At 35.6% G+C, this 26,139-nt stretch overlaps 1 protein-coding gene across 2 annotated transcripts; it reads left to right on the top strand.

Annotated features, from left to right (window-relative positions):
- The first annotated feature begins 322 nt into the window (after positions 1-322).
- On the top strand, positions 323-25,178 carry LOC120628942 (serine--pyruvate aminotransferase, mitochondrial). 2 transcript variants are annotated; one of them, XM_039897629.1, is made up of 9 exons: positions 323-454; positions 1,247-1,324; positions 9,611-9,779; positions 11,822-12,014; positions 13,768-13,933; positions 19,692-19,847; positions 23,198-23,290; positions 24,036-24,284; positions 24,986-25,178. In XM_039897629.1, the coding sequence occupies exons 3-9, from the start codon at positions 9,621-9,623 to the stop codon at positions 25,137-25,139; spliced, it is 1,170 nt and encodes a 389-aa protein (XP_039753563.1). In that variant the 5' UTR covers positions 323-454; positions 1,247-1,324; positions 9,611-9,620; the 3' UTR covers positions 25,140-25,178. The 2 variants fall into 2 exon arrangements, with proteins under 2 accessions (XP_039753563.1, XP_039753562.1); XM_039897628.1 differs by lacking the exon at positions 1,247-1,324.
- Positions 25,179-26,139: the final 961 nt, after the last annotated feature.

Below are 26,139 nucleotides of genomic sequence, written 5' to 3'. Positions count from 1 at the left end.
GCATGAAACGACCGCAATTGATTAAATCAATACCACAGCCGCACCGCGCCGCTCACACTCGATATAGGATGCTTACTAACCAAACTTTTATTTTCATAATTTTTTTTTGTTTATTCTTTTATTGAAGAGAATAGTAGATACCTTAGATACTGTGACAATGTTGTCACAGTGTCCACAGATGGAAAAAAAATACCGTGTATATTGAGTTTTCTGTGATCTGAAGAACGTACAACCAGACACACAAACGTTGACTTCTCAAATCATAACCCTTCCGTTAAAAGGTTATCTTGGTTGTTAATGTTCTATTTAATCACTTCTTGTCTGTACGTGGAGCTATATGCGTGACAAGCTCGGTCATCCAACGAATTAGATAAATAAGTAAAATACGCGAATACAGTGAGTTAAAAGTGCATATGTGATAATTCTACGTTTAATATTCATAACAACATTGCAAGTAAGTTAATCTCATATTAATCTCAACTTCTTAATTGATATAGTAAAACTTAAAAACTGTGTTTGATATTTACATACATTATAATTTTGCAAATGTTCTTTTTGGGTCAACAACGGAACTCCATTATAGTTCTGGACCCAGACTTAAGATAAATAGATATTCATATTATTGTTGAAAGTAAGGTTAGGACTACATTATATCAAATAAAAGTGAAATTAACATTATTGATTATCTGACTATTAGAAGAGAGCATTTACATTAGGATATGTTATTTAGGCGAGTAAAAGTTGATATAATATTTGAATAAGGTATACAACAATAGTTTTCTGAAGTGTAAAAGAAAGTTCGAAGTATGGTACAATGAGCAATAACTGTATTTTAGAGGTAGCATATTTTAAACTTAATTACTGGATAAGCCGGAACGCAATCACATAGTTCATATTGTCACGTTAATCGAATATTGCCATTAGAACGGTTTTTTTGTAGTGCCGTAAATACATAGTTTAATTTCGATCTCCCACTTCGAAAAATATGGTGTTTTCACAGAAAAATACTTTGAAAAGTATTAATACGAAATAAATTATCTCCAAGTCTAAATGGTTTCTAAAATAGCTGGGACACACTTCGCCTTGCTCCTTTGGCACGTATTACTATAGCAGTGGGAATTTTTTTAGGCTGTCAAAAATGATGATAGGTTGCATACCATACGTGCACATAATTTGACAGATAGCATTTGTTTTATATTCTCAGTTTAGCATATTAACTGATCTTTTTGTATGTCCGCTTGTTTAGCTTGCATTCTGTGGAACGAGGCCAGATAACTTGTAGGAGAGAAAAAAAAATCGGAAGAAGCTCCTAGCTGTAATAAAGGTTCGCGCTAATTCCAGGGACTTTATTATACAGGACAGAAAGATTATTTTTGTCTTATGTAAATAGCCCATTTATTGAGGAATCAGGCTATAAATATATATAGCTACAAAATACGCTATCTGATACTTATAATTATTATCTATGTTAACGCGGGAGAAAGTATGGGGAGCAGCTGTTTTTGATAACTATACAAGGTCTATTTTCAAAACCTAATTCCTTTTGACGGCCGACTGGCGCAGTGGGCAGCGAACCTGCTTTCTGAGTCGTGGCCGTGGGTTCGATTCCCACAACTGGAAAATGTTTGTGTGATGAACATGAATGTTTTTCAGTGTCTGTTTCTCAGTGTTTATCTGTATATTATAAGTATTTCTGTGTATTATATTCATAACAATATTCAACAGCTGCCTTAGTACCCATAAAACAAGCTACGCTTACTTTGGGCTAGGTGGCGATGTGTGTCCTGTCGTAATATATTTATTTTATTTATTTTTTCCCTTTTTCTGTAGCTGATAGTTTACCTATTATTTGGTTAATTCTCATCTGGTTTTCTTATACAATCTCTGCAGATTGTTGTTGTTTCTACATCACACACAGAATGCATAGACAATGGGTCAAGTGGCACATCAATAGATAACAACATCCTTACACAACATTTCTACTAAGTTTCTTCGTATCTACTTTCATAATACAACCTTTGTCAGTAAACAAATAAATCAAAGCTAAATTTCTTCTTCATTTTTTTTACATAATTATAATTTAAAAAATATTAATTTCATACTTATATCACGACTCAAAATAAGCAATCACATTTTTTATTGATATGTGACATTAGCGGTGATTAGGACTTCGGCTTCACTTTCAGTTGCCCGAGTTCGAATCTCAGTACGCACATCTTATTTTCTTAGTTATGTACTATTAAATCAATTAAAATATCACTTGGCTCAATGGTGAGAAAATCTGAAAAAACATCGTGAGAAAATCTGCATGCCTTAGAATTCTCCATAATGTTCACAAAGGTGTGTGACACTAGGCCAGCGTGGTGGAATACGGCCTGAACCCTTCTCATTGTGAAAGGAAACATGTGCCCTGCAGTGGGCCGATAATGGTAATGATATTCTTAGGCGTAAGCACATTTTATACAAGGATCCGACAGCAGTGAATGGTGCAAAATCATAATAGAGTTAGGCCGTTTGCAGTGACAGTATACGGGTAAATTTTAATACCAAGCCGCGCCAATATGGCCGATTGGCGCAGTGGGCAGCGACCCTGCTTTCTGGGTCTAAGGCCGTGGGTTCGATGCCCACAACTGGAAAATTTTTGTGTGCTGAACATTAATGTTTTTCAGTATTTGGGTGTTTATATGAATATTTTAAGTATTTATGTATATTATTCGTAAAAATATTCGTTAGTCATCTTAGTACCCATAATACAAGCTGCGCTTACTTTGGGGCTAGATGGCGGTGTGTATTGTCGTAGTATAAAAAACTTAGTTAGAATTAAGTCTTAGCATACCTTACCTACCTTAGCCCTCATTGGAACAGGATTATTGGTAATTTCATATGAAAGAGAAGGCTCGAAGGCTTGTCCTCAGCAGTGCTCAGATAATGAAATTAAAAATTTAAAAAACCGTTGATTTTCAATCTTGTATACATTATTCTTGTTGCTCAAGCCCTTACATTGGATACTCATTTTGCGCGAGTTGTGAAAAAATTTATAATCCACCTTTTTGTGGAGCGATTTTCATTAAACATGACAAAACAAAAAAAATCAAAATCTGTTTCCCCGTTTGAAAGTAACAATACCAGAGACAGGTACTTCGAACTTAAAACACCTCGTCGTTTTTGCGTGGATGGTTAAAAAAAGGCTGAGAATTAAGAAATAGGTTGTGTATTTAAACCATTTTATATAGCGTAGCGAGAGTAAACCTATCGATACTATTTTCCTAAACATCTTTTCTCCAGAAGATGATACTTGTCGATGTCCTATTTACAGGGGGAGGTCTCCACGGAATGTCTGTCTTTTTTCAAACTTGCCATAGGGTTACCATAATATTATCATCTAAACTGGAACGAGATATTTTAATTTGACGTCAATTCTATGACATGTAATACAATCGTACAAAATGTAGTTATTATGATATTGATAACAATCGAAACCAATCAAAGGTATAACAACTTTTTCCTTAGGTAGTTTTTCTAGTAAGTTAGTAATTAGAATATCTTACATTGAGCTGAGTTCAAATCACGGCATGCACCTCTGGCAATTAAATAAATATTACATGATATAAAGATAAAGGTAAACACCGTGACGAAACCTGCATGCCTGTGAGTTTCCCATTATGGCCTGCATGGTGGACTATGGCCTAAACCCATTCAACTGTAAACTATAGCATTCTGAGAGGAGACCTGAGACCTAAATAGCGTATAAAGTAACCAACCATTTTAATATTATGGCATGTAAATGGCAAAGATTGGTCGTTGTTACATCAAATTTTGTCTCACTTAATGACATATTTAAGTAATTAGTTATCTGTAGTGCACAAAATGATATGTAATCGCGTCAATAACATCATCTACATACTACTAAAATCTTATCTATCCTAGCTGAAGTTTCGGAATAATCCAAGAAATCCCGTAAACCTGGTAACCTTACTAGCATCCCGCTTCGTCCACCGGGACAACATCCGCAGTTGCGATGGGAATCGAATCAATTTGTCGAAGCAACATTGAGCATGTTCGATCTTCCTCGCGTTTCAATCCGAGTTTCAATCTCATAACACGAACCCTTATCTCGCAGACGCATCGCCTAACCTTAACGGTCAACAATCTGACCTCTACGTACACTGATATTGATAGTAATACCTTTTCTTCTAGGCGTGTGTAATAGAGGCGATTAACACCAGGGTTTAAAACCATTATCTAGATACTTTTTTATTATCTAGGTCTTCTTGTTAGGTTTCTACCTAACTAGTAACAAGAAGACCAAAGTAATCTAAGGAGACCATGTATGATTCACTGACCGATGACCGATGGTGACTTTATTATTTAGTCAGAGCGTCACCACTGATCGCTAATTGGCTTGTTTTTAACAGTTAGCTTGTAAGGTTACCAGGTTTAGAGGATTTCTTGGATTATTCCGAAACTTCAGCTAGGGTAGATAAGATTTTAGTAGTAGTAAATATTATACAGATGTAACGGATGCAAGTATAGGTAAGGTGGTTTCTTTTGTAACTAAAGACGTTGTGAAGCTAAGGATAACAGCACTCAACAACAGTCTAACAAACTATATACTAAGCTGGCAAGAATTGCACGCCCTCAGGCCTTGGGCATGGTTGCCAAATACGAGGAGCGATAGCAACAGTGCAATCCAACGAAACAACTGCTCTATTAAGCAATTAATCTAAACACTATTCTTGATTACGCTGACGCAAGCTATGTTAACTTAACTGAAGATCAGTTAAATAAACTTGAGAGACTCCAGAATTCTAGCATTCGTTTCATATTTGGGTTGCGCAAATATGATCATATTTCTCAATTTCGGTCTCGTCTCAAGTGGTTACCTATCAGACTTCGCCGGAATTTGCACATTGTTTCTATTCTGTACTGTGTTTTATTTCATCCTTCTACTCCTCTTTACCTGAAAGAGAGGTTTCAATTTGTAGGACTCCCAGATGAACTTCGTTCTACGAGGAAGTTAATCTTGAAGGTGCCTGGTCACAAAACCTCCTTCTTCAACGGATCATTTACGGTTCAGGCTATTAAATTATGGAACGCCTTGCCGTTAGATATCCGTGAGGCACAATCGATTGGGACCTTCAAGAAACTAGTGAAGGATCATTATTTGTCTCTTTCAGCCGAACATCGCTGAAGCGAATCATTTTAAGTGTGTAATTTGAATTATTTATGTATTTCATACAAATTGAGGATGTTATATGTTATATATTTATATAGATATTTATGTCTGAATTCTTAATTAATTTATTTATAATTTTTATTAATACATAACTATAACCTAAAATAATGTTAATAAAAAATAATGATATTTATGTTATATATTTTATTTGTATTTATATATTTGTATAATTTTTAAATCTTATTTATTGCACCACCTACCTCTTTTCTATGTTTTTTCCTTTTACGCCATTGGTTGCCTGGAAGAAATCGCTATGTAGCGATAAGGCCACCAAATTGTACTCTCTTGTTATGTATTTATATCTTTGTAACTACTTTTTTTTCTTTGGTGTACAATAAAAGTGTATTCATTCATTCATTCATTCATTCACTAACCCAATTTTAGTCATAACACTTCAAAGTAAAGGCAAAAAATACTTATATACCTCGATTATACATTTATGGAAAACCTTTAAAAGCAAAATGGACGAAAAAATGTTTAAATTCATAACTTTTTAATTTGTAAAGTAAAAAGAAAGAAACAATAATAAATCTTAGCTTCGTAAAGTGTCGTTAAAATCCTTTCTACCATTCCGTAGATTAGACTTATAAAAAAAAGCACAGGCACGAATTTAAAAAGCGAGTATAGCTTATGCTATCTTATTGTGGATGTTTATGGTAGAATGTTATTGGGCAGGATTTCTTTTTTTAATTCAACGACAAGTTAGCCCTTAACTGCAATCTCACTTGGTGGTAAGTGAGCGGGCTAACTTGTTAGGGAGTAGAGTCATATCCCTAATAGGTTTCTACGCGACATCTTACCGGAACACTAAATCGCTTAGCGGCACGTCTTCGTCGGTAGGGAGGTAACTAGCCGCCGCGAAAGCGTCCCACCAGACTAGACCAGAGAAAATTGAGAAATTATAAATTCCCCTGCCGGGAATCGAACCCGGTCCCTCCTACTTAAATTCACAGCGCTCACCGCTGCGCCAGGGAGGTCGTCAAAAAAAATTATCCTGTAAAGAAACGTGTAGTGCAAAACCATATGGATGTAGCCTTGGTGTGATATAAAATCGGAGGAGTGAATAAAGCTGCCGGAACTTACAGTGGCCAGAGTGCCCCGGGCGGGTCACTTGCCAAATGTGCCGACCGATAGCGCCAGAACATTGTAGCGAAACAACCACTCTATTAGCAGTAAATCTAAACATTAACCCGTATCCCGGAACCGAAACCTCATAGATAACTCGGTCTAAATATTACTTATCGCCACCATAATTTTAATGCAATCTCTTCTCTTCTATGTTCAATGGACCCATTGAATTAATCGGACATTCTATCTGAACTGAGGGTCAGTAATAATTGATTTGAAACCAATCATAATTGAAACAAAAGAACGTCACAAACGATTCCGTCATTTTTTATTTCTGTTTATTCATTTATATTTTGGTAGGTGCGGCTGCTTCCAGTGCCGAGCAGGCCAAGAGGCGTAAATATGAAAACCTGGATAGCAGCTTCATTTTTGTGCCATTTGGAGTAGAGACTTTGGGACCGTGGGGTCCGTAGGCAAGAGCCCTTTTCAAAGAATTATCGAAAAGGGTTATCGAGTCTACCGGTGATCCTAGAGCGGGCAGTTACCTTGGCCAACGAATTAGTTTGGCCATCCAAAGGGGCAATGCTGCCAGCATCTTAGGAACTGTGCCTCGCTGCGGTGGTTTCGAGGACGTTTTAGATTTTATTTAGTTTTAAATAGTTTATTTTAGGTTATATTTATATTTTAAAGAAACAATATTACTTACCCATTTAGATAAATAATTTTTTAACTAAGTAACCCCTTTATTCAATTACTATTTTATTGCAATGTCATAAAGATTACATAATTATTATTCTTTCAAAAGAGGATCTCAATCTAATTGTATACATTTGAAATGGAACCCTGTGAGATTATTTTATTATTATAGATGCGGACTGCGCATTAAATATTTTCAGTTCAGAAAGTCGTTCATTAAAAATAAGCTTTCTCCAGCAAGTATTGTTTTAAGGATTATGAAAATATGTTTATACTTTCTTTTTATTTTATATGTTCCGGGATTTTGTTGTACATTTTTGTGCACATGTGCATGCAGGGTCTGGGTCGGCTTTAGGACCAAGTTGTGTTTGCGCATGCTCCGCAATGTATATTTCTGGTATGAATATGCAAGGCACCTTGTCTTTATTATTAGCGTTTTAAAATAAGGCGCACAGTTTTCTACAGTCTGCGTAAATCGGTTGTTTTGCGGACCTTAAATGTTGTATATGTGCCAACTTATCGTCAAGTATGTTTCAGACCCTCTTCCATTCTTTTCTTCCTTACAACTACTACGATCAACAACCAGTCTAGTCCTGTGTAGTGGATTATGGACAAACCCTTACTTTGTGAGACATATACACGCTCTGTCACTAAACCAAGTAATCGCCTTGGTCGGGTGCCTAGTGATTTAGTTAATTCCTAGGGAAAAAACGTTTCACGAACTCTTATATGATAACTAACTACGATAGGAGCCATCCAAACTTCCGACACCGATGAGGCGGTCCTAAAGTTAAGGGAACTCGTAAACTGACACTTGAAAGACGAAAATAAATAACCTATTTTTTTTTTTTTTTGGTAACCTTTATTACATACGAAGAATGAAAAATATTATAATACATACACAAAATAGCAGACCTCGTGGCAAGAACCATAGACAATCTTTGGTGAAAGGCAGGTCGCTAAGGTCGCAAACAACCCGCATTAAAAGAACGTACTTACAGAGAATTAAAACAATTGAAAATGAGTGAAAGGCGGGAGCTTTAATTTCCTTTCAATTTTAATATCTAACTATCCAGTAACTTCCAAAGAATCTCGCTTAGTTCAAGTACTATTTCACCCTCAATATTGTTATTTGCGGGAATTTCTTGGTGAATTACATTCGAAAATAGTTGTTAAACCGCGGTAAGTCGAGGTGATAGCGCGCGGAACAAATGCTCAGCTGGCAAGCGATGCATTCCGCAAACGGACTGCACTTGCCAAATGTCCCGTCCGATAGCGCCAGTACATTGCAGCGAAACAACCACACTATTAGCACTAAATTTAACCATTAACCCGATTTTAGTAAACAAACTTGGGAGTAACTCGTGTAAAATGTCGGTCACAGTTTTAGTAAAATGCCTGGAAAGGTCATTAGATTTTTTTTGTTCTTCTTATTCTGTTACAAGTTAGCCCTTGAGTGCAATTTACCTGCTGGTAAGTGATGATGACAACGGGCTCACTTTTTAGGGGTAGGTATATTTGTTTTTCAAATTTACCTGTAACCAGTGGCGTGCACTTCATACATGCACAAAAGCATTGTATACCCTAAAATGTTTGTATAACTCATAAAGGGGAAGGATTTTCCATTTCATGCCATCTTCCTTCATTATGCATACCCTGGTCAAAAACCCTTTGCACGCCACTGACTGTCAAATTCAAATTCAAATTCAAAATTCATTTATTTCAAGTAGGCCTAATACAAGCACTTTTGAAACGTCAAGTCTGTCCGTGTGTAGTGACTCTACCACCGGTTCGGAAGGCAGATTCTACCGAGAAGAAGCCGGCAAGAAACTCAGCAGTTGCTCTTTTCCAACATCAACAATTTACATTTTACATTTTAACATTCATTTTTCTATCTTGTGAGAGATGAAAGCGGAGCCGGATGCTTCCAAGCAACCTTATCATTAAGAAATTCATCAATTGTATAGTAACCTCGCTGTAATAAATGTGTTTTAACATATTCTTTAAACTTACTCATTGGTAGGTCCAAAATTACCTTAGCAATCATATTATAAAAGCGTATACTCAATCCCACAAAGTTCACCAAGCTAAGTACGGATTGGTAGTAGTAACACGCCATCGAGACTGTATTAAAAACTCTCAGGCATGCATTTCCTCACCGTTCCTCACCTCTTCCTTTACCGTTAAAGCAAGTTATCAATTGAATTAAAACGGTGCGTGAAATATACCTAAGCCAAAGTGTTGTAACCATTGGTTACTGATCATCGCCCCGCATTTGTAGCTTAGGTACTTTCCGTAAATGTACTAATCATCCCTTTTTATCGTAGAAAAGCAACAGGGTAACGTTTGCAGGGACTTTAAAAATATAACATTTTTTATCTATGCCATAGGGTAGCCTAAGATCGGAACCGATCATGGCGCTTTGCATAGAGATAACTTGCCTACATCTGACGTACTTTTATCTTGTTACAGCACTAGTTATTTATATGCAGAGCTGATTATTTTGTGAGGTGCGTGCCCGAGATTGAGCTCGGTCCATCCACATAACACGAGCGCTTAAAACGTGGCAAACTTTAGCTTAGTCTTAACAGTAATACTTTTTTTTTTCAGAACCCCAGATATGCTTGCCTCAAAGATAATTATACCTGTGCCGAAGATAGAAAATCGCAAATTTACAAAGCCGTTGTTATGCGGCCCAGGGCCTTGTGACGTATGGCCTTCTGTAGCTGAAGCTCTCAACAAACCCATCTTATCACCGATGTGCGATGAGTACTTTAATGTGAGTACAAAGATTATTCTAATTGTAACTAACTTAACTGGAAATAACTAAGTGCCTGTTAGTTACCTTTATAGCTCGCATACCGTTAAAAATTTAATATTATAATTTAAATTTGGTGATTACGTAGTCAATAGGTAGTGCATAATCTGTCGTACAAAATCCCAAAACTAAACTAAATTGACAAAACAAATAATAGTGCTATTGTGCTATTGTGCTAGTGTGTTTGCTACGGCAAACATTTTAAAAAGGAAAGCAAAACTTTTACATCCCTCAATTTGGTGTAATTTTGAGAATAGTGTACAAGAGAATCTTTAACAATCGAGGCCTAGACGATAAGTAAATAGAGACAGATTCATACACTAATCGTTACATCGTTACAAAATAAGTCCTAATAAAAAGGCAATGTTATTAAAATTTATATATTCCTCGTAAATTCTATACTTAGTCCTCGTTAAATTATGTATATGGCGACCTAGTGCCAACGGTTATCGATTGGATAATATTTCATAGGTCAGTACCAATGCATTCATCATGCCTTATTTGCGGTTACTTATTGTATAATAGACATTATGTTAACTGTGCCCCGAATGTGTTCTTCCCACTTTTTAAAGTAGGAACTCTAAAGTCACACGCAAACGCGCGCATCTTACTTGCTGTCCGCCGTGCTGCTAAATGCCAGTTCGAACAAGAACCTAGTTAACGCTCACCAATTGACCGGCGATAAAAGGCGGCGGCGCCTTATAATCGATAACAATGTTAAATTCTCTGATACTATCTCTAGCTTACAACAGGTTGGTGCATTTTTTTTACGAACTAAACCACTTTAAATGCCTAATAATTTTGGACACAAAATTTTCCTACCGAAAACTGAACCGATTTTCAAACCCCATTATTAAATAGCCTGTCATAGAACATATTATATGGGAAAATCCTGTGCAAAATTTAACACTTCTCGATTCACCAGTTTGTAATGTGTTGTCAGTCAGTGTTAGATTTTCCTTGCGTAGGTAACTAACTAGACTAACTAGAGCCTTTAATGTGCGCTTGTTATAAATATAAGTACTAAGTAGATATTAAACTTGTAAGCTATTAGTATTAAGCTACGAGTATTATACCTATGGCAGTTATCAGATAGGATGTTAATAGGATTGGAGTGTTCCAATAATGGACAGTTATTTTAATCTGTAAATAGGATCTATCTAATATTGTTTACAGCAACACATTAATGGACTGTATCGGTAGGTACCTACTTCTGTTACTTTTTTTTTTATTTCTAGCCAGAATTCTTCTTGTTGCCATTATCCAACGCTAAGTGGGATCAGCACAACATATGAGTATATAAACATCAACATCTTCTCAACGTCTTTCAAAAAATTGATTCATCTCTTCTTTGGTCTTCCTGTACTTCTGTATTTTTATTACTACCTAATCTACCTACTCACCTAATTTTCTACTATTCAAATAAACGTTTGATTTGAATTTACAAAAAAAAACCGTCATTCTTGATGAATTGCAGTACAAAAGTTGTTTTATTAATTGAGTAAACGTCCAGTTTAAAATAAATTGAATCAGTAACTGCATTTACCCAGTACTGATTTACGGCTCGCACGAGCAAATATGGGGAGTTTTCATTTGCTATATTGCAGTTTTAATAGTTTAACAATATTTAACATATACCTTAATATAGTATAAAAGTATAAAGAGTAACTCTCTGAATGATTGAGTGATCTAACAACTGTATAGCTGAAACAACTGGACGGTTGGAAAGGTTGAAATTTGGCATACAGATAACTATTATAACATAGGCATCCGCTCACAGAGGATTCTGCGAAATTCACCCACTAAGGGGGTAAAAAAAGGGATGAATATCCAATTGAACGTTAGCGACGCAACACACAAAAATTAGAAGGTACGAGTAATAATCACACAACCAAAATAATTCTTATAAATACTTATCTTTGTTTGTTTTGTAAAAATATATTTCATGAAAGTAGTACAATACCTACTAATACATAACAAGTTTAATTTTTTTATTTTTCTAGTTAATGGCCGACATACGCGATAGTCTCAAGTACCTGTTCCAAACCAAATCCAAGTTGGTGCTTGCAATTAGTGGTTCCGGACACTCTGCAATGGAGGCCACCATCACTAACCTCATCGGGCCAAATGAGACTATGCTGATTGCGACTAGAGGCATTTGGGATGAAAGGGCATTAAACATTGCTCAGAGACACAGTAAGCTAATTTATATACTTTGTTATAATTATTATATTATAGATTATTATCAATAGCCCAGTCCCTAGCTAGACTAAATGACTCTTACAACGGGAGCCTATAGTCGCCAAGCTGGGCTCATTCAGCCTTTATTATATTCAGTATCAATACACTGTTTACAATAATGGCTGAATGAGTGTCCGAAAACAGTGAAAATGCCCCGCTCACGTCTCACTTTATACCCGCGGAAGCGGTTGCTAGCTCACAAACTTTTTACTATTTTCCCATTTTATTGTGAACATTAGAGGTAAAATAATTACTGTCAACTGCTAAATGGTATGAAGTGACTAACCGTTTGTTGAAGAAACCATGCTAAAGTGGAGTGGTTTTTGCTTGCTTGCATATTAGTCGTGTACACGGTTTCTGTATGTTCTTAATCCTGTGATTTATTTATTAAAGTATTCATTGCACACCAATAAAATTAGTTTAAAGAAGGCGGGCTTAATGCTAAAGCATTTTCTACCAGCCAACCTTGAGATGTGCGAGATGCCATTGTTTATATAATCTAGCTTTCATGAGAAAATCAAAACTTAAAATTAATTTTTTAAGCAGGCCTAGTTTATAACGTCAAGTCAGTCAGTTTGTAGTGACTCTGCCACCGGTTCGAAAAGCAGATTATGGTGGGAAATTTATTATCTAATGAAAGGTCAACTCACTTCTTCTATCGTCTCTCTCATCCAAACACCTTTTGTTGAATGGTGAGCGCAGTAGTCTTATAAGTGGGTGGTTCCGAGTTCGACCCCAGGCAGGCGTAGTAAGGAAATTTTTAATTTTTTTCTTGTTTGGCCTTAGGCACCTGACACAAATTGCATTTTTACTGCCACACCCTAACAGCTTAGCCTCTACCATATTAGACTGTCATCACTTATATACCACCAGATGATATCAGTCAAGGACTGAGAAAGAAAAAAAAGCCTTAAGGTGGTATGTCCAGCAGGTTGACGGGCATCCCTCTAAACGCTTTCCGATTATCGGCCTCCACTCACATGCGCCCCAACTTCCATAGGTCCTTTATGAGAAGAATAAATAACTAGAATGTTCATATAATATAAAAAAAATACAGCAGAAGTGAAACTACTGAAAAATAACCTACGAGAGATTGAGATGAATAGAGATAAGGAAGTGTAAGGAAAATTTATGGTTTATTATTCTTTACCAAGCTTAAGAATTATTAAATATTATAATATGCAAAACATTATATTACATACATTACATATTATTGAGTTTATATGGTAAGTAAAACATCATTCCCATATTGTTATTTTATATTTGTTTTTTTATCTTGATTCTTGATCGCATTTCCGTTTCATCAATTTCAAATTACAGCGACTCTAAAGATTCACTTCAATAATCTTGCAATGCATATATTTTGCATGCTGATGCAGTTATTATAATGGTTTCTAATACAATAAATATGAAAGTATGTTTGTTTCTTTTTCCTTCCTTCACGCCCTTACTAAGCAATTAAACAACTGTTTTTTGAATAGAGTTAATTGATAGGACGGAGAGATAGAGATAGAGATAGATATATTTTCTTGGAAAACTTTTTATCCCAAACTAATGTTTCCGGCTGGATTTATAAAAAACCTAAATTAACGTAGACGTAACGCGGGCAATAGCTAGTTTCCCATATTTAGCAAAATTAAATATTTCATGGAGTTAGAACTGGGCAGCGAATGAATCCTATCCAACAGAGATCAATGTTTCATTACAGATATCAAAGCAATACCGTTTCGTATACCATTCAATACCACGTTCAGCTACGAACATATTGAGGCCGAGTTGAAGAAATGGAAACCGACAGCCCTTTTCGTAACCCACGGGGATTCTTCGACCGGCACCGTTCAGAAACTGGACGGCCTTGGAGAGTTGTGTCATAAGTAAGTGATTTTTTTTTCGTCTTGATTTTTATTCTGTTTAATATTTTATATAACCGCGACTTCGTCTTCGTGTTTATTTCGAGTTTTGTAAATCCCGAGGGAGCCTTTATTCTCCTAAATTAAATTAAATTAAAAATATTTATTTCGTTTCGTACAGCAAAGTAATACATTGAAATTGGTGTCATCCTAGTAAGTTACTAGTATTTCTACTGGCACTTGTGGCAGGCGGCCCCGCTCTTCCATAACATCATATACAAATTGAAATAAATAAGTAGATCAAAGTTATATAAATCAAAATTAAGTATAATTCAAAGTTATAAAGGTTAACCAAAGATAATTACAATATGTGTGTCTGATGTATAAGTGTGTATTAAACGTGTGCTTGTGTGTCTTTGCGTGACAATGTATGGGATTCAAAATTCATACGTACATTTGTTGCATCAAATCCAAGTTCCATAATAGTTTAATTTATGCAACCACTCAGTAAGCACTTTTTTGCAATGATGAAGTGCTAATGGATAAATATTTAACTTACTGTTAATTGTGTTGTAGAGATAAATCGATTTTTAGTAAATTGTTGGGAAGCAAATTTAGTCCTACTTGGAATTGAATGTAAAACCATATTTCTTCTCCTCGTTTTAAGATTGCCAGTGTTGTAAGGTAAATTTTTATGTACTCTTAGTAATGATGAAAGTAGATATAATTTTCTAACCGTTAGTAACTCACAATGGTTATATAGGTCTACAGTTGAAAATCTGTATTGTTTGAAAATCATAACTTTTAGTAAAGACCTTTGACCTCTTCCCTGAAATGAAATGTTTCCTTTGGCCGTCAAATTTAAATTTGATTTTCAATTGTCATTTTTAGGCATAAAATATTAATCCTTACAAAAAAGAGTCAGTTTATTATCAAGCCCATCTCAAATCTAGGAACTATATTTATTATGAGGATACTCTTGAACTGCACAATTAACCGGTAGTCAGGATTTTTTAAAACCCAACGCGGATAAAGTCGGTGGCTTAACTATGGCCTATGATATTACTATGGAATCCACAATACCGCTTGGTTCGATGTTCTTGTAATGAGGAGAGCGAAGAGGCGGATCAGTGTCCGCGAATACATCTGTGGTCCTTAGTTTTTGCTGTAGCAAGTGTGGCCGAAATCGTTGATTTAATATATTACTATTAAAAGCTCAGTGGCCAAAATTGTTGCTTAACAATTGGTCTTTACAGTCACAGGAGAAAATGCCTCCGAGACAATGTTTGAATCGTCGAAAAAAGACTACAAGTCCCGGATGATGAGGTATTGTTTATAGGAACGTATGGATGATCAGGTAATCACGGAACTACACCGGTAAAATTAATTAAGTGCCTACTTTGTAAAGCTTAACATTATTGTGGAGCTCAAGTAGGTACTACTTGACCCAGTTATTTTTATTAGCATATAACATCTCACGCGGGTCTTAAGAGGACAAGGGGTCGCCAGCCACTTCTTGGGTAATTACGCGAATTTTATAACAAGCAAACTTTTGCAATTTTACCATTACTCTAGTGTTAATTCCAAATTAAATAACCTACATTACATTTTCTTACCTATTAACATAATAAAACACCAGTTTGTTAGAAAATTCAATTTCGTATTAACGTGATAGACTGCGATTAAAAGGGGATAACTCCTAACTACCCCGCAACGTTATTGTTTCTTCTGTGAAAAAAATTGTGCCGAGAAATTTTGATATATCTAGTGTGAGATAGGAAGGCACGCCACTGATCTAGTTTTATATAATCATCATCATCATCATCAGTATTTTAACCAATTGACGTCCACTGCTGGACGCAGGTATTTTGTAGGGAGTTGCACAGGTCATAGGTCATAGGTCCTGGGCCGCTTACCTCCAGCGGCTCCCAACGACTCGCCCGTTGTCATCTAACCACCTAGTTGGGGGCCGACCTACGCTGCGTTTACAGGTACGGAGTCGCTATTCCAGCACCTTAAGACCCCAACGTCCATCGGTTCTACGAGCTATGTGCCCTGCCCATTGCCACTTCAGCTTCGCGACTCGCTGAGCTATGTTGGTAACTATAGTTCTTCTACGGTACCCTCAGTTCTGATTGGATCACGAAGAGATACTCCTAGCATGGCTCTCTCCATCATCCGCTGAGTGACTCTGAGCCTATAGCGGTCGAATTAATATAATATTATCGCAAAACGCGATACAAGACCAATAAAGGCGACAGGAATATATAAAAGATTATTTTGCTACAGTAACAAGAGTTCTTGTTAGTAAAAAGTGTCACGCTTCTGTTGATTTAAGACTAGTGGAGTGTAGACGAGAACGCTAGCTTTATAAGCGGTATTGTTTGTTAGGTGACTTTTGTTTCTTGATTGCGATAAAACAAGCAATCAAAAGGGAATGAAAGCGTATTTTTATCGTATTTCAAAAATAAAAAGGTATTGGATTGAGAAAGTTTTGTTTTTCGGACATTCATGATATAAATACCAATATATAATATATATTTATTACACTACAAATTAGCCTCTTTTGCTCATGTGTCCCTAGTAGCCCTATCAGTCGAATACTTGAGAGGCCCGCTAAGTGAACATTAGGCTAAAAAACTGGCTAAGTGCGTGTAAGACGCGCGGCGTGTTCCGTACCATTCAAAACTGCATAATATCTATCACCTTTGCTGTATGGGAGTTCCCTTAAATATTTATTTTATTGTTTTTTAGTATTTGTTGTCATAGTGGCAACAGAAATACGTCATCTGTGATAGCCTGATTTCAGATAGACAGACAGACGGACAGACAGCGGAGACCGAATAGATAAATAGGATCCCGTTTTACCCTTCGGATACGGAACCCTAAAAAAAAGCTAAAGGCTGCAGAGTCAATAATATTGTTTACCAATCCTTCAACTCTTCAATACGCCCTCGCACACAGGCAATATTATGGTCAATATGCAAAATATTGTCAAATTAATTATTGAACGGAAAAGTGGGCAACCTTGGAAAGGCTCTTCCGATCCACGGAAAAGCATTCTCCTTTATTTTGGTACTAAATAAATAAATACCTATCCTTTTTTTCTAACATAACTTATATACAAGGATAGATAGGTTTGTAGCTACTTCAAGATACTCTTGTATAATTTAGCATCGCGTGTATGTGTCTCATTATGTCAGTAAGGGTTATGTGACCCTACTAACACTTCAGGGTGAATTCCTGCATTATGTTACACGCACGCTATTCGCGATATCAAACATGACTCTGAAATGTTTATTTTTAATCTACAAAGTCCATTAGTTAACCAAACACAGGCCAATCCTCGGCTTTAATTGGACGTTTATTATATAAAAACGCGACACAAGAATAATAAAAGTATTAAAAAAATTAAAAAGTTTCGTTCCCCGAAAGTGACAAGAGCTTTTGTTAGTGAAAAAAGTGTCAAGAGCAATATGATTTAAGGCTAGTGGCATCACGAACGCTGGCGTGACAAGTTTCATTATTGTTTGTTTGGCGTCTTTTGTTTCTTTGTTGCGGAGAGTCAATTAAAAATAAAAGCATTTTTTTCCCCAAAACTATAGGTATCTCCATTTAAAATAATTGTTCTTCAAGACAACCGAATCGCGCAGTGGCAGGATCGCTGCAACGCTGCTTCTGAGTCCAAGGCCGTGGGTTCGTTTCCCACAACGGGAAAAATTCTGTGTGATGAACATGAATGTATTTTAGTGTCTGGGTGTTTATTTGTTATTCTAAGTATTTATGCATCTTATATTGATAGAGATATTCATCAGCTATCCGAGCACCCATAGCTACGGAATCCCTGAAATCAATCAACCCAAAAATATCTACCACACATTCCCACAAAACGAATTTACTGAGAGAATTTCTAAATCCCATATTTGAAGATTATAATTTTATTTATTTGATTTTTATAGTTATTTTTTAAAAATGTTGTAGATACTTATTACCTAATTTCATGTTTATGTTATTTTAACAAATAAATAAAAAAAAATGATAAACAAAGGATAAAGATTCGAGTTAATTAAGTAAAGAAGAAATAAAAGAACGTGAGTATACACTTCATAAACTAAATTATGGCCGAGAATTTTCAAGTGTAAACTCGACGTTAACTGAATAAAGCTAAAATTCAGCTGAAAAACTATTTTATTTAAGCTGGAAAATACGGGAGACTGAACAATATAATTACGTCTACCACCCTTTTCCTTGTTTTATTCCCTCACGTCTCAGAAAGCTATTTTGAAAAATCTTTTAATTAAACTCTTAACGAAACAAATTACCTTACATACAATGGAATGTAATAAATTAGGTATAGCAAAAAATTTAAACTATTTACAATGCCCCTTGCGGCATATGTAACGTTAAAGAAGCTTTCTAAAAATATAAAGTTTTACTTTTTAAAAATAGAATTGTATAAAAATATTTTGTTAATAAGTTTACCCATACCTATTTTATAAAATATTCTAAATAAATATACCTAACATAGTTAACTGTAATTGTATTACAGCCCGATAAGTTAAACTTTCTAATAGCTAGGTATATCTTCGGAACTTTAAAAAACATAGAAGTAAATTTAAGTTCCTTTTCGTCCATTTTAACAGAATTATGTTAAAGAATATTCAATCCTGTACTCTACTAGTTAGCTTAGCTGAAAGGTAGGCGAAGTTTAGTGGAAAACTATTTAGTCTCGAGTTTAAGCAAGACACGGAACACTGAAGAATCTAATTACATCTTCCATCTTTATCACTCGTAACTTGTTTTTTGCCGCAGCTAAATCTCGGAATGCTGGAATGCTTCCAAGTTAAAAAAATTCTTAAACGTTTTTATTAAGAAGAAAGATTTAATATAATAAATTAACACCTTGCCTTAAACCACGTCGTGAAATCTTGGTACACTTGGGTTTCATTACCTAGACAATGGCCTAGCAATCTAGGAAACTTAAAGATATTTGGTTTAGGTCAACATTCTTAACTCTACTACTCTTAACTCTCTCTACTTAATAGGGATGTTTTTCTACTGACTTTAAATAAGGTTAAATATACTCATCTACCTAAGGTAGATAAATCGGGTATAAATCCTCGAAATTAATTAAAAATTTCTCTCTTAAAAATTTCTTTTTCTAGAAATTTACCGATTTTCAATTTAGTCCGTCAATCACTCTTTTCACGAGTAACTTGTTTTTGTTGATTCGCTTTTTTGTCAGCCTGTTGTAATTTTATTGCACTGAATATTATAACGGACCGAGTAAACCGATTTTAGCTTCCTTGATAGCGTTTAGTTACGACGTTGAAATCAGGCCTTAGTTGTACTTCAGGATTTTTTAAATTATGTACCTACATACATCGATGCCTACATATCAAAGTTTCGTCACGGGCGGATTCGGCGAAACAATGAACCTACGTTCTTCGCTAATGCTAAATGCTAATTAGACGTAGTCAAACGAAAAGGCAAACCCAAAATGAGGTACCTACCTACTTTTGACCATACAAATAAATGTGGCCACTTGATGCATTCATTTGCCACGTTAGAATTTCAGAGCGTAAGTACTTTAAGGATCTAAATATATCACAACTACCTTAATTTGGGTTTTCTGTCATGTCCAAATAAAATAGCTGTGAGTGTCGTGTGCTCATGAGCTACTATTAAACTTGTATGTACTGAAACACCGTTCAAGTAGTTGAAAATTGTAAAAATTCTCAGGTAGCGGGTGTTAATTAACGATTTTGTTCCTCTTTTTCAGGTACGGTGCACTTCTAATAGTGGACACGGTAGTGTCAATAGGCGGTGTGCCGTTTTTAATGGACGAATGGGGGGTAGACGCTGTTTACACGTCCACCCAAAAAGTTTTGAGTGGACCCGCCGGAATATCCCCAGTTGCATTCAGCGAGAGGGCTGAGTAAGTTTTTTTTTTAACCTTAGTTAACATTTTTAATGCCCTTTGAGCCTTACTTCTAATTGCATGTAGGTACTCGTAATCTTTGAAAATGAGCAGGTATCTACCTTCCTTGTTGAAATGTCTTAATAAATTATCACACTTCAAACAAAATAGGTAATTGTTGTCCGCTACTTCGTTCGTGTGGAAGTTATGATGTGTGATTATCTATTCCATACATATGCTTTTCTCTAACCCCTGAACTATCCTACGCAATAAACATGTCAATGTGCCTAGTCTATGTGCTTTTCCAGACTATAAAAAATCTAAATATAATAATTCCGAATTGAATGAGCCGTCGCTCATATATTAAGGAGATTTATTTAATCCAAGCTAACTATGGGCCTTATAAGAAGGCTCAGTCACTCAGCGAGCCATGGAAAGAGCTATGTTAGGAGTATCTTTACGTGATCAAATGAGGAGATCCGTAGAAGAACTAAAGTTACCAACATAGCTCGAAACGACGAGTCGAGTCACGAAATTAAAGTGGCAATGGGCGGGAACATAGCTCGGAGAACTGATGGATATTGTGGTTCCAAGGTGTTGGAGTGGCAACCCAGTACCGGTAAACGCAGCGTTGGTCGACCCCCAACCACCGTGGGGAGCCGCTGGATACAAGCGGCCCAGAATTGTAGAGTTGGGAACGCCCTACAAGAGACCTATGTCCAGCAGTGGACGTCAATTGGTTGATTGGATGATGATGATTTAATCCAAGAATTAACAAGTTTTTGTCCTTGTTGATAAGGCGATGTTCTGGCCTCAATTTTGCTGACTAAACTAATATAATTTATCGCCCAAGTTTTATAAAAAAATCTCTGGGACGCAGGTAGGACGTAGGTAAGAAGACCCAGGCCACTGGGAAAATATCCTGGCTACGTATCTAATGGGTTTAAGAAGTAAACGGTTTTATTCAAAAATATTTTGAACAAGGGTTTAGGACGAAAGTAGCAATGAATTGCACTTGTACACTTGTATAAAAAATATGGTACACCATATTTCTTATATTTCTTATGGGCTTGAAAGAAAGAAGAAATTTTTTGAAGTTATACTTCTTTAGGCGCGTTATGAAAAAATTATGAGAGTGAAATTTTAAGATGCACGCGCATCTGTGACACAAAATTAACAGTATGAAGCTGGCTCCTTAACCGCTCATTAAGTCTCGAAAAAAAAGCTACCCACAAAATAGAAATTGAACCTCGATATTAGTCGCGCATGTTGGTACGCTCGTCACCTCTGATCACTGTTTTCATATTTATAATATTTATCAACATGTTTCTAGTTTATACATTCACAACACGTGTTTTAGTTTCATACAAGTGCGAATTATATATGTGCTAATAAATTATATTCAGTAGTGATTTAAATTGAATATTTTGATCGATATTACCTACTATTTGTGAATATTAGTGAAAAAAATTGTGCTTATCCGTATGTATTATTCATTGATATAAATTAAAATATTTTTATTTAATATAATTAACACTAAATATTATTTAATACTCTTTGCCTTTTCTTTAATCTGTACCGATCTATCTGGTGTTCTCTTTGACAATATTTTATTACTAACAGGACGTTCAGTATTAATTTCATTTATATTCTTCTGTTTACTGATTTCTACCAGTGGCAAGTCATTTTCGAAATCAGATAAATCCTCAAATTTTATTTAAATTTTGGTTCCAAATTGAAACGTATCATTTTCGACGGTATGCGGTATGGTCCTGAATTCTATTGGTTCAGAGTTGATGGCGTATTAAAGTTCTATTTTTGAAAATTCGAGATTGTGTGAGTACTTGTTTGTATCGTCTTTACCTTCTAACTGTGAACGTAAAATATTTGAATAGTTACATAAACAATAATCGTTTTCATCTTTATCGCCTGCCTGAAATCTTCTGTAATAAGAGGATTAAGAACTTATTTATGTCCACCACGCTGATCCAATGTGGTGTGGCGGGCTTTAACGAATATTATCATGATAATCATCGCAAACGACACCCTCGGTGGCACGGGGCTGGATACGATAATGCCGATTTAGTACTTAGAACGTCTTGACAGAATAATTCATTGCCATAGAATTCATGTTCCGACTTAAATTCTATCCTAGGACTATACTCCCTAACAGCTTAGCCCGCCACTGTCCTAGACTGCATCATCACTTACCACCAGGTGAGATTGCAGTCAAGGGCTAACTTGTGGTGTAATATCCTGTTACGCTAAAAAAGTATAACTTCTAACGCGTGTACATAAGTACACACACGTTTTTTTTGTGATGGTTTAGGTTTGATGGTGATGGGTTGCAGTCAATTAGGTTTGTCAATTAAAATCTAAAAACGATACGAATACAATACAAACCGTTTTGATTTTTTTTCTGTATCTGTACCGAAACTAGGAACCTCTAGGCTGAATCTAAAAAAAAATCTGGTATAGTTGCACACTTTATGTCGGTGTGTATATTGACGGTATGCTATTTACGATTTCGACTGAATTTAAGATTGATCCAATTAGGTTATTAAATGCATTTCTTCGATTGCTCTTCATCCTTAGGAAACCTACATCATCATTATCATCATCATCATTAAAAACCCATGATCATTGATCGGCCACCTTCAGGATCCGGGTCTCCTTTAGAAACTTTCACCAGCACGCTGGCTAATTGCGGATTGGTAGAGTTTACATGGTTTTGAGGCCCACGAGGAGAACTTTAAGGCATTCAGGTTTTCTCGCGTTATTTTCCTTCACCGTTAAAACACAGGGTGACCCCGAAAGTAAGTCGTAAATAAATAATAGTTTAAAAAAAACTAAAAAACACGCTTTTTATAGAAAACCGACCTAAAAAATAGAATATAAATATTAATTAATTTAAATTAAGAATAGTGTTAAAACTTTCAATAAATATAAATTAATAATAGTGTGAATAAAAAAAAATATACTGTAAAAAAGCGTGGAGAAGCGTTGTTAGTTAATTTTCTTTGGAATTAGTATTTTACGCTACGCTTTTTTTAAGTTAGGTACGCAAACGCCATCTGTTGGTAACGCCATAGGTTTTTTACATTTGGGTCTAGATGGCGCTGTAGTAATTGTAATTAATAGTTCGAAAAAACTAAAAAATCTTATTTTTATATTGAAAATTGGAATCGGTCCTCGATATGTCTAACAAGTTTGAAAGAAATCTGTCCCTTCAAAGTGGGACAAAATCGAGCTCAAAGGGGTCGGTTACATACATACATACATACAGGTGAAGCTATTATAAAGCGTGTAAAATAAGAACCTACTTGAGAACACGAAGGTTTAATGTTGTTTTATTTTTCTTTACACAGAGAGAAAATGAACAACCGGAAGCACCAGCCGCCATTTTACTTGGACATCAAACTGTTGGCGCAGCAGTGGAACTGCTACGGGAATACGCGAGCGTCAGTATATACTTTTATTGCAATACGCGTGGCCTATGAGTTCTAATAAACCTGCTATTGGTGCCAATAATATTTATTATTCTATTGTATACAAAACTCTGAACTAAACTAAGTTAATTTACCTATAGGTCTAAAAGTAGTGCTGTCCTATTAGCAATGTTTCCATTGAAATAGAATAACACTAATTCTAAACTTGTCAAGTAGTTAAGGCTTGAAGATTTAAGACCAATCAAAGGGTCTATAAATGGTAATGAGTGCGAACGGAAAAGATTCCTAAAAAAGATTAATTACCAGATTTTAACGACAGTACCCACTGGCTAAAATATTTTTAACGTGAAAACTTATTTAGCCGCGCTAAGCAATTTCTGATAGGAAACAACCTATGGGTTTGCGTCACCGATGACCTTGACATGGTCGTGTTATGATGCGCCAGACTGGCGACACATTGTGTAGCGGCCTGTTTAAAATGTGTCATATAGACATATGCATATATACACTTATACATTGTTTATCGATAGTAACATATTAAATCAATGTTGTGTAAACGACGACGATATTATGAAATGTTTGTTAGATCTAAAATAGTCTTTTTGGATGAACTAAGATTTATTAGAGCAAAATTGGGTCAGTCGATGCTGCAACACTAAAAAATTTTCCATCCATTTTTGTTATTTTATTATTATGTAGTCGCAGTCCAAGACTGCATCTGTTTTGGCTTTTTTTTTAATATTTAATTATTTCACAGATATCACCACACACTGTGCTCCCCTATGCTATGGGCTCTGCTTCAATGTTTACAAGAAATAAATAAAAGAACTCTACCGAAATTCTGGAAAACCCACGCTGATGTCGTTGGACATTTCCATAAACGACTGCGGCAATATGGGTTTAATTTCTTGGTTCCAAAGGCTGAAGATCGTTTGGCAACGGTCACCACAGTTGTTCTCCCGCAAGGGTATGACTACTTAAAGTTCGTGAAGTATATGAGAGAAAAGTGAGTATCCACTATTTATTGTATCTTCGTCATCATCATTCGAGCACAGGCCACCTTTTCCGTATGAGCTTAAACCAATCCGGGCTGCCGAGCTTAGTTAAGTAGGTTTAATTATACCGATTTTTAGGTAGCTACTGATTATTATCAGGCGTCTGTAGTGATAATGAGCGGGAACCACTTAACTCAATCTCTGTGATATAAAAGCATTGCAAGGTTCTGGGCGTAGAATCTTCCAAGGCCCTTATAATTGGTAGATTTTTTATTGAAAGTAATTTAATGCATGATGATTAGCGAAAAATGTAGAGTTTATTTCCTTATAAATTTAAAAACTAAACAATTTTTTTCACAACTAATAAAAATTTAAACGTATTTAAGTACTTACTTCAGATTTACTATCATCACTAATTGAAAGACATGTGCTTTATTTAAACGATTTAGCAATATATATATAGCTGGAATGGCTTTTATACAGCGGATTTGACGGGAGAACTGAATCATAGAGCATCTCCGAGTGTAAATCATAAACACAAAGAAGGTGCGTTTATTGGTGGTTTAATATTAGTTCATGAATATTCTAAGAGATGGCGCTGAGGGTGGAACTAGTGTACCAAGAAGTGCAGGTACCTTAAACCTAGGTAACCAAGGTTTGCAGGACAATATTTATTTTATATCGTTGCTTCAGCATAATTATTTCTTTTCAGTTACAATATTCTTATATTCGGCGGACTAGGACCTACTGCGGGCAAAGCACTACGCATTGGCATAATGGGAGTGAACGCTACAATAGAAGTAGCCGACGCTGTAGCAGATGGTATGGCTGGAACTTTAAAGGCGCTTACTAAATCGTCACTGTGAACCGTTAAATCTCTGTAAATAAACCATCATTAAAAATACTTTAAATCTTTTAATTACTCTAGATATTGCTGTGATAGCCCAGTTTCAGCTCGGAGGTGCAGAGTTTGCTGCCCGGCACGGAACTCGTAACTTTTCGGAGTAATATGCAATTAAGTGTCACTTGCTTTAACAGTGACAGAAAACATCGTGAGGATACCTAAGAGTTTTTCATAATGTTTGGCGAGTTTTTCATAAAGTCTACCAAACCGCACTTGGCCAGCGTGGTAGACTACGGACTAAATCCTTCTCATTCGGAGAGAACACGCATGACGGTAATGGTTTGATAAAGATGTGTTTAATTGTGTCTCTAATACTTTATGTATTGTAGTTTGTGTACTACATAATTATTAATAAATAAATAAATATACTACGATAATACACACATCGTCATATAGCCCCAAAGTTAGCGTAGCTTGTGTTATGGGTACTAAGACTGATGAATAATTTTAAGAATAACACATAAATACTTATAAAATACAGATAAACATCCAGACACTGAAAAACATTTATGTTCAGCACAGAAACATTTTCCAGTTGTGGGAATCGAACCCATGGCCTTGGACTCAGAAAGCAGGGTCACTGTCCACTGCGCCAATCGGCCGTCTATATAATGTAATAATTATCTCTTAAGCAAAACTATATTTTGATAGGTCTATAACTAATGGTAGGGATAGTATCCCTTTCATTGTGTTGTTTTTAGAAAAGGATAGCATTTTATTTAGAAAAGTCAGTTCAGTTTAATTTATACTATAATGTTTTTATACCAAAATCTTAGATAACTTGATAACTTAGAGCTGGTATTTAGAAAAATCTAACTTTTGGTCCCACTCAAAATCGAACCTTATGTTCTGTACCTTTTCATGTTCTGACCAACCGGGTGACCAACAAAGTTATTCAATTGCTTAGGCACTTAAAAAGTTTCAGTAAAGGTTTAGTAGGTTAAGAAAATTAAAAAGAGAAA

The sequence above is a fragment of the Pararge aegeria genome, chromosome 13 (assembly GCF_905163445.1).
Source record: "Pararge aegeria chromosome 13, ilParAegt1.1, whole genome shotgun sequence".
NCBI classification, from domain to species: Eukaryota; Metazoa; Arthropoda; class Insecta; order Lepidoptera; family Nymphalidae; genus Pararge; species Pararge aegeria.
Note: the sequence above shows the minus strand (reverse complement) of the source record. Positions and strands in the feature narration are given on the sequence as shown.